Source organism: Cheilinus undulatus, linkage group 4 (assembly GCF_018320785.1).
Source record: "Cheilinus undulatus linkage group 4, ASM1832078v1, whole genome shotgun sequence".
NCBI classification, from domain to species: Eukaryota; Metazoa; Chordata; class Actinopteri; order Labriformes; family Labridae; genus Cheilinus; species Cheilinus undulatus.
In genome coordinates, this window is record NC_054868.1 from 30,537,993 (window position 1) to 30,547,520 (window position 9,528).

At 37.3% G+C, this 9,528-nt stretch overlaps 1 protein-coding gene across 4 annotated transcripts in view; it reads left to right on the plus strand.

Moving 5' to 3' along the window:
- LOC121508200 (transcription activator BRG1) overlaps positions 1-7,112 on the plus strand; it is a 28,107-nt gene extending 20,995 nt beyond the window's left edge. For 2 of the 4 annotated variants that reach the window (XM_041784855.1, XM_041784857.1), the window contains exons 30-34: positions 690-798; positions 929-1,030; positions 1,365-1,500; positions 1,678-1,817; positions 3,889-7,112. In XM_041784855.1, coding sequence (XP_041640789.1) covers positions 690-798; positions 929-1,030; positions 1,365-1,500; positions 1,678-1,817; positions 3,889-3,924 — 523 coding nt within the window. In that variant the 3' untranslated portion in view covers positions 3,925-7,112. The remainder of the gene's footprint in view (positions 1-689; positions 799-928; positions 1,031-1,364; positions 1,501-1,677; positions 1,818-3,888) is intronic. The other 2 variants (XM_041784856.1, XM_041784858.1) reach the window with 1 other exon arrangement.
- Positions 7,113-9,528: the final 2,416 nt, after the last annotated feature.

Consider the following 9,528-nt stretch of genomic DNA (forward strand, 5'->3'; position numbering starts at 1 on the left):
GACAGCCTGACTTATGTCAAAAGATAAAGTAGTTCAGTCTTGAAGAAATAAACGCATGGATTGCTTTTTCCAACTCGTAAGGATGAAGAAATGAGCTCATTTCAAATAGTTGGACTGTATCACTTTGGTCACCCGGGTAAAGGAAAAAAAAAAAAAAAAAAAGATTGTTGGAGTCTAAGATGACCTAGAGGTTGCATCTTTACAGACATTATTAGATAAGACACCAAACAGGGAGAGAAATTACCAATGTGGCAAGTACTGAGGCCACAGAGAGAAACAAACAAAACTTCCATTTGGAGACTGGGGAAATTGTGGGCATCCATTTTTTATTTCTGCCAGATAAGTCATGGTATGTGAAAGATTGTCTGTGCCAGGTTTTAGGAGGGCAATAGAATGCAGGGAAATATGCAGGATTTGCCTTAGCAGTTGCAAGTCAGCAGTCAGTTGGAAGCTGAGCTTTTTTTTTGTAGAAATTATTTATAAGTAAACATATTTTTCATTCAATTTGTACTTAAGCGTTGCGTATTGGCTTTCATTGTTTTATGCAGAGGAACACTGGGCAGGGGATTGTAGCCCAAGTGGGTAACTAGGATGAAACACCGTCTGATGTGTTAAATCCCAATATTAATTGAGGTTTTGAAATGTTGATCAATTATCTTTTCTTATTCTGGTTATGTCGTATCCTGTAGCACCAGTGGGCGTCAGCTCAGCGAGGTGTTCATCCAGCTGCCTTCTCGAAAAGAGCTGCCTGAGTACTATGAGCTGATCCGCAAGCCTGTGGACTTCAGGAAGATCAAGGTAAACCATTTACTGCAGCAGCAAAGAAGAGCCTGAACAAAAAACTGTAGCTGTTTTTATATTTGTTGGTTAGCATTTACAAATAAAATGCTTATTTTTCTTTATAAAACATGATGTGTCCTCACTGCAGGAGAGGATTCGAGGTCATCGCTACCGCAGTCTTGGCGACTTGGAGAGAGATGTCATGCTGCTTTTCCAAAATGCTCAGACTTTCAACCTGGAGGGATCGCTGGTAAAATCAAATGTGATGAGCACATCGATTTTTACAACATACAACATCCTTTACACTCGTCTAGATTACACCTGGATGCAGATCAGAAGTACCATTATAGTGTTATATAACATTTATCAAAGAATTGGGTAAAGATTAGTGCTACAGTACATCTCATTTTGAGTATCCTTGATTTTTACTCTGTAGGGAATGGCCCACACTCTGACAGCTTACAAAAAGTTACCGACAAGAACTGTGGATTGTGTTCGCTCTGTGGATCTGCCAGTGGTTTCTGTGTTTGCTTGACATTTGATTTCCACGACAGTGAATTTGTACTGTGTCTCACTAATTTGAGCAGATATATGAAGACTCCATTGTCCTCCAGTCAGTGTTCACCAGTTTGAGGCAGAAGATCGAGAAAGAGGAGGAGAGCGAGGGAGAGGACAGTGAGGAAGAGGAAGAGGAGCTAGATGAAGGATCAGAGTCTGAATGTAAACATGACATCAAAACACAAATATATTAAATGTTTAAAGTTTTTTCTTTACTACTGTCTTAAATTTCTCATACATGTTAGCACATTTCTAACTGACCATTTTTCTCATTAAACAAATTCATTTTTTTTAATTAAACTTTAAAGGTGTTTTGTGTATGTGTTGTTTTGTCTCCAGCTCGCTCAGTTAAAGTAAAAATCCGTCTTGGTAAGAAGGATAAGGGTGGAGATAGAGGAAAAGGACGCAGCAGACGAATGGGACGCACCAGAGCCAAACCTGTTGTAAGTGATGATGACTCCGAGGATGAGCAGGAAGAGGTACATCACACTGTGTCTATCTTTCTACATCTTTATTAGAACCAGTTTGACCTTTGAAGAAACATCATAGTTTTACAGACCAGATACTGCTTTCATTGTTTGGTTCAGTTTATCTTTAAGTCAGAAACTTACTTTCTGTTAGAAAATAATTAGAAATTATTAGCAAGTTTCTAATACTTTGCAACAGAGTTCAGATTTTGAGGGGAAATCCGACTGAAACAGTTTTTTTAAGTCAGCTGTTACACAGCATGAAAAGAGTTTAATTCAGAGGTCAAAATAAATCATCCAGGAGTATGGATGGAAATCAGTGGGTTAGTTTATGATATAGTAAAATAGAATAGGATTTTAGGTGTTAAATGTTAGTGCATACTGAAAGAATCTGACACAGTGTCAGTGTCTTTCCCCAAACTGTCACTCTGCACACATGCATTTTTGCACTGTTTTAAATGTAATCTTAATTATCTACCTCATGTAAATCTGTCCGACCATTACATATCTTATCCTTCACTACGTTTATTCAGCATTCTTGCACTCTTTACAAATGTGCCATCAATGCACACAGACTGGTATATACTTGTTAAAATTCTTGATTTGGGTCATGTGCATATTTATTTTAAAATCTATTTATCTTCTTTTTTTTGCATTAAATGTTTTGATTCCTGCACATTGAAAGCAAAGCTAACCAGATACAAATTCTTTGTTTGTGTAGGCATAGGTGACCAATAAAAATTATAAAGCTGACATCATTATACAGCAAGTCTGTGATGATTAATGTACAACAATCAGACAAACATACAATCACATATCATGGTATCTGATTGACTGAAAATGCATGTTAAAGATAAAGTTAAAGATTAATTTATTTATTTACCATCAGTTTTATCTCTTCACGCTCTTAATCATTTACCCAACTTATTCTAACTATATCCAATATACAGCTTTTCTTTTCTTTTTCTTTTATCCTGCCATCATATTCTCCTTTGGTCAATTCACTTCCATCCATGTTACTGTTACTCATGTCCAGTGTTGGACAAACTAACCAATTAATCCCTTATAGTGCACAGATTACTTTTTTATTGCAAGTAACCTAATGGGTTTGTTTTGCAAACAAAAAAAAGTGATCCAGTTTTTCATTATAGAGATCCATTACAGGAAAAATATTGCAGTAGTCCCCTATACCTTCATTCATAAAAAATAGAAATTCCCCCAAACATATGCACAGATCCTCTTTCTCTCTGACTTCTGGGCAGGTAGTATGCCCATCAGCGCAAAGCAAACTTCCAATAACGCCAGTATGGATGGGTGGCTAGCTAAACCAACTAGCAAGATGTCCAGAGGGCAGCATTTTCTTAATGGAAATACCCTCATTATGATGTTTTATTCTGAGGAAAGGAACAAGAATAACACCATGATGAAATGAGAGTTTCAAAGCCCAGGTTGTATTGGAACAGCTGTGTTCACTATTGCAGTTCTCTACTTTCTGTATTTCTCTATTATACCTGTATTGAAATAATCGAGACTAGGCTGTAGAATGGCAGCAGAGTCAACACATTCAAAGACAGTTGTACCGTAGGCTTTATGCCATCTGAACGTAGCACTGATGTGTAACAATTTGAAGTATGCATTTAGTAGTCCAAGGTTAGCGTCACTGGGACCCAACAAAACATGCTTCCATTCATCATTAAAGATCTGTAATGGTTACTGTGACAACATTTTAAACTAACTCTTATAGTAGACAAACACTGAGACATTTTAAAGCATTTGCATTAGTTGTCTTTTTCATGAAAACGTATTACCATGGAAACACGAGAAATCTTACTGCAAAATTAAAAATAAATTATGAATTACAGAATAGTGGTGAGAGGGTTAAGTCTGATTTGTTTTTCTCTCTTGGTATAGTTCTGTTTCTACCTGCCCTAACATTTTTATTGAATAACTAATTATTGATGATGTATCCTGTGGCTATCGTCAAGTTATTTAAATCTTGTCCAGTTGATTTGGTCCAGATCTGAACAAGCTGCAGACTTAAAGAAATTCTACGTCAACATTTTCCTTTTTGTCTCTTTTTCAGGAGCGTTCCCCCAGTGCCTCTGAAGAGGAGACTTGAACTGTGCTGTTTGGTGGCAGGGAAAGGAACAAAAAGCACCCAATCTACAGATAAAAAACACGGCTGGTCAACTCCATCAACCCACAGCCAAATGTACTAGGGCTGAAAATAGAGGATACATTACCATTAATGAAAGAACAAACACATTTAAACATTTCCATTTGTTAAAAAGACGTCATATGGACACAGAAATGTTACCTTTGTTAATAATTTTAACTTTCATCAACTTTATGGCAGTATACAAGTATAAAAAACATTTTGAAATAAATATAAAACTAACCAAAGAGGCTGAAAGCACTACAAACATTGATAAGTGTATTAGAAAGTAGGTACAACAATGCAAAAGCATCATAAATTTAATGATCAGTACAGCTGCATGTATTTGTTTACAAAGTTCATTAACATCTTGAGAAGATCGGGTTCTTTCTTCCAAAATATGACAGCTGCAACTGTCACACTGCTCCTAAGAAAGTCATTTTTCCTGTTTAGTTTTCTCAGCACCTCCTCATGTTCAACAATTGCAGTCATATCCTTCCTCCACATTTTTTCTTTCCAGCATTGCTGTTGGTGATTTTAAATCCTGAGTTATTGTTTATCTAAATGATATGGTATATTAGACAACTTTGGCCCAGTAAATGTTCAGTTAAAGCTCCTGTGAGGAACTTTAGCTTTCTTTCCATTTTTGTATCATCTATTGACAAAGACACACTTATTTTCTATTTGCTGATTTTGTTCTGTCTTTTTTTTTTTTTAAAGAAATCTTTAAATCTTTAAATAATCAATTCCAAATAATTAAATCCATCATTCTTCAAGGATTTTTTTTCAGTGGAAACTGTTGAAAAAAAGGCTGTTTTACTGCAAACAGTATGACTGTATTGAAATGTATTTAATTTATTGTTTTTTTTGGCAGGGACAGATGCAGTACACATAGGGAACTGAACAATCTTTTCGTGCACTTCACCACAACATTTGTAGTGGATTTTGATTTTTATGCTGATGGTTCCTTTTGCATTTGTTTGCCATAAAGACGTATCAGTTTTGATTTTTGTTTGTTTCAAAATCAGCCAAAAACTCCTCACAGGAGCTTGAAGTTCTCAAAGATCTGCTGTAACTATTCGGTGTTCTCTTCAGTCCTACATATAGAATGCACTGCCATGTGTAATTTAACAAATCATAATCTTACTGTATCAAATACAGTAATTCTCTCCTTCAAGCCCCCCACATCTTTATCATTAGTAACAGTAAATAAACATTTAATAGTTACATACGAGCTTATGAGGTTGTAACTAGGTATAAGGACACCTTATATTTTATTAATACTATTGTATGATTAACACATGAAAGATGTGTTTGTCACTGAGTACCTCTGGTATTTCAGCTTTCAGCTGACTTGAAGAGTTTGGTGTTGACCAAAAACATTCATATTGCCTCTATATACTGAAGACAACATTATAAGTTATTTTTTTCTTGTAACTACAATGACTTACTGCTGATTTTAATTTGATTATATCTAATTAAACTTTTTTAATTTAAATTAAAGACCCTGTAAAGTGAAATCCAAAATTTGTGTCTTAACACACTAGATATTTGGGCATATGGTTGCTGTAAGCATGTGAAAACACTGAGATCTACATGTGACTGAATTTTTGATTTAGACTGTTAGAAAGTTTTCACCTCTTTCCTGGGTGGGTTTTATTTGGGCGGGGAATAACCCCTCATCTCAGTACAGTCTGTTGTTAGCTGATGTCACTGCCTTTATTGAGATTTAAGTCAGTTAAATACTGTTTTTTTTGTTAATTGTGAGGTAAACTTGCCAAATCTACCAGCCACAGTGGCTTATGGATCGTTGAAAGTATTATAACAGAGATTTGAGCCAGAAAACTGACTTTGTCTCTTTTTTCCCCAGCAGTTGCCCTCTGGTCAACGTAAGGTCAAGGGTCAGGTTAATGGCATGAGTGTCCTGTTCTCCTTTCAGGCTGTAGCTTTTTTAAAATTTGACAGGATTGTATTTCTCCTAAGTGGGAAAGGTTCCAGCTCATTCAGAAGACACACCCACACCATCCTAGAGCAGATTTTATTGTCTCATTCTTCATGATTTTGAAGCTTAATTTAATAAACCTAGAGATGTTTTATTTGACTGAAATTTGACCTGGTGGTTCATAACAAAGTGACCTGTCATACAACAAACCTAAATACAGAGTTATATTCACTTTACAGGGTCTTGAAATAAAATATGAAGCCTTCTTTTTTAGCCTATGTGCCAGATTTTATGGACACATTTTTACTAAAAAAGCATCCTTCCTGACCTGGGGAGTGAGTTCTTGCAGAAACAAGTGCAGTGAGGTAAACAACTTTAAATATAAACATTAAATGTTATGAAATAACGCTCTATTTTACCAAGAGTGAAGTGGCCACCTTAGCTCACCTTTACTTCTCTCCTCATAAACATACCTGATGTTTTGACTCTGCCTCCTTGCAGCGATGTGTTTTTGGAGCTGCTGTGGTGTGCGCGTGTGTACGTTGCATAAATGTGACCGTGACCTCTATGTTTATGTTGAAAATCTCGGCCCCCTGTGGCTGACGATGTCTCAAGACTTCCACGAATCTCTTTAGCACCTCTCCATGTTAATTTGACTGAGGCTTCATGGAGTTGAGTTTAGGTCACTCTCAAATATTGTAAATATGTTCAGCATAAAAACAACCTACTCCACCGTGCTGCTGCTTTCCTGATACACTTCCAGTAGAAGCACTTGTACCTTTTGATTGTAGACTGAGTTATTCTGAGATCACAACTCATCGATTAGTACTGTAACTTTGACTGCTTCTCCTTCAGTTGTTGTGTTGTGACTTTAGGATATCTGAATTATTTGATGTACTTAAGCACTTTTTCTGTTTTTGATTTTAAGACAAAGGACCAGAGGGACAGTGGCTCCTCTCTGCTTGTGAATGCCTCGTGGCTGTATGGTGTTGGATATACTGTATAGTGTTTTTGTTAAAGTATAATATCAATGCATGTGTGTACAGCCGGCAAGATCAGTAAACTGCACTTTTTTAGTTAAGGTAGGCAACCAGAGCAAAGAAACAACAACCAAAGCATCAACATATTTCCTGCTGAGATATCAGGATCCGTCTGTGTTGTGTTGTGTAAATGTCAATGAAACTTTAAACAATAAATAACAGTGAAAGTACACAATAGTGCTTTTATGTGGTGCTGAAATTAATAGTTTTGAAATAGCTGCCAAGGATGTTAAAGTACAAGATTGTACCCCCCCCCTGTCAATAATGGATGGACTTGCCAGATGTAGTGCCTCTTTTTGACCACTAGGAGGAGGTCTCATACATGTCTAGTTGCAACACCACAGTCTCATGGGGAATAAAAGCTTTAAAACCTCACAAAAGCACTAGTGAGACAGTTATCCTCAAACTGAACTTCAATTATAATATTTTACAATTGAAACCATTCACAATATCTGTAAAGACAATATCTAAAATGGGGGTTTAAAATACTGCTTTGGCCCAACTTCACCTCATCCCACCCCATCCACAAGCCTCATCCAATAAAACCAGCATCCCCCTCGACACACTTCTCAGTAAAGTCATGCAAGGAAATAAATACAGAAACTCCTTATTTAGATGATATAAACAACCTCGCTCTAAGCCACATATTGATGTTTATGTTAGAGGCTGGTTGGCAGAGAAATCTGTTGAACATACAGTGTCAGCTTGCTCCAAGAAACTTGACTTAAGTATGTGTGTCTTTTAAACGGGGCGGAGACAGTGATGTCTGTGTTGGAGGTTTTGAGGGTTTGTCCTTGTAGAGGAGAGGGGGAGGGGGCCAACTGTTTCCTGACTTCTAGGAACCCTCAGTTGTCGGATGTCCTTAGTTACTTAAAGCCACCCTTTTACTTCTGTCAGAGAGGCCTAGCTGGGTTTTAAAGTGTCACATACGGGTCCATGCCTTCCACAGGACAGTGTAAAATATGTTACAAATTGCTCGGAAGGGGCACAGTATTTCCTTTGAATCGCTTTGTTTGAGGAATTGGTGCTTTCCAAAAGCCAATCTCTGATGGCCAAAAGAGAGAAGAGCACTGAGGTTCCCTTAAATTCAATTTTAAAACGGTTACGAGCAGAAATCCTTTTATACGCTATTTAATGTTGTCTGTATTTCACCTCCTCAGTGAAAATCCTGACCCAAATACCTGAAAATTGTTAACCACTTGAATTTCTTTAATGAAAAATCATGCAGCTAAGACCTGAGGGAGAAGAAAACATATGACTGAAGAAAGGACAGGACACTTAAACCAGTTTAAAAGCACCAGTGCAGAAGCCCTGAGAGGACATGCTTGCATACACTTTATTCCAAAGTTTCCCATGATAACGGGACTATTTTGGTTGTTTTCTAAAAATCTTAAGAAATGAACACAGCTTTGTCATCCTAGGATAGTGGATAAACAAGTCAAGCACCCGAAATAACACAAAATGTACATGTTATTTTGGCATAATGTAAAATAAAATATTAGAAGGCATGTCCTCTCTGGGCTCACATACATTGAGGGTTATTTTTTTTCTCTGGGCACATATTCAAGACCTTCTGAAAGCAGCTCATGGCCCACAAGTTAAGAACAACTGTTGTAAAGAGATTTTAAAAATCTTTTAAAAGGTGACTGCAAACAATCTTTGTTTTATTAGGCACAGACAACCTTGTGTTCCCGTTAAGTGTTTTAGAGCACGTGTGTGTGGTTTTGTGTCTCTGACGTGCTGTCTAAGTGCACTTCTGTCCTTCAGACCTCCAACTGTGTTTGTATTTGTGAGTCTGTGTTTTTCATTTTTGCACTTATCTTGTCTGTTGGCCCTGAGACTCTGAACATCACTTTCACAAGGCAGATAACCATACACTGCTCACACACACTGTCAATTTTAGATAAGGCCATGAACAGCATATTCTGCTTATACTGTATTATATTCATGATAAATAAAACTTGATGTCATAGGGCTCAACGAGAGACTATATCAAGTATAAATTAAATGAATGGACAGAAATTGATATATATATCCACATATGGTTACAGAGGTAACTCAACCTGTAGTCCATTCTTTCCTATGGGACGCTCTGTGGTGTCTGACCTGCCTGCGAAACTCTTCCCTAGACTCTGAGGTGGCCATAAGGCAGTGTGCTAGCTTACCAAGCTGCTAATCAGCTTGACATGATGCAGTCAGATTAACAACCCTGATATGAAATATATCAGGATTTCTCAGTCAATACTTTATTTACTTACATTGTTAATCATGTATCCTAGCAATGTTGGTTTTAGCTATGTTAGCTATAAAGCTAAAGCAAGCCACAGTTTGCCAAACTACTTCTACAACAGCAAATATGTCCCTTCTGTCCTGACAGAGGTGGTGCCTGATAGTGGTGGACTGCAAAGCTGCCTGTGTCAGAGGGAGGTTGTTTACTGCCAGACTCCCCGGAGTACCCTGAGAGAGGCAAACATGCATGGGAAAAACATGCGTACTCCACACAAAACAGCCCTGGGATTCAAATGTGTAATCTTTCTGATGTGAGGTGACAGCGCCAACCACTGATCCAAAGAGCAGCCATAAGTG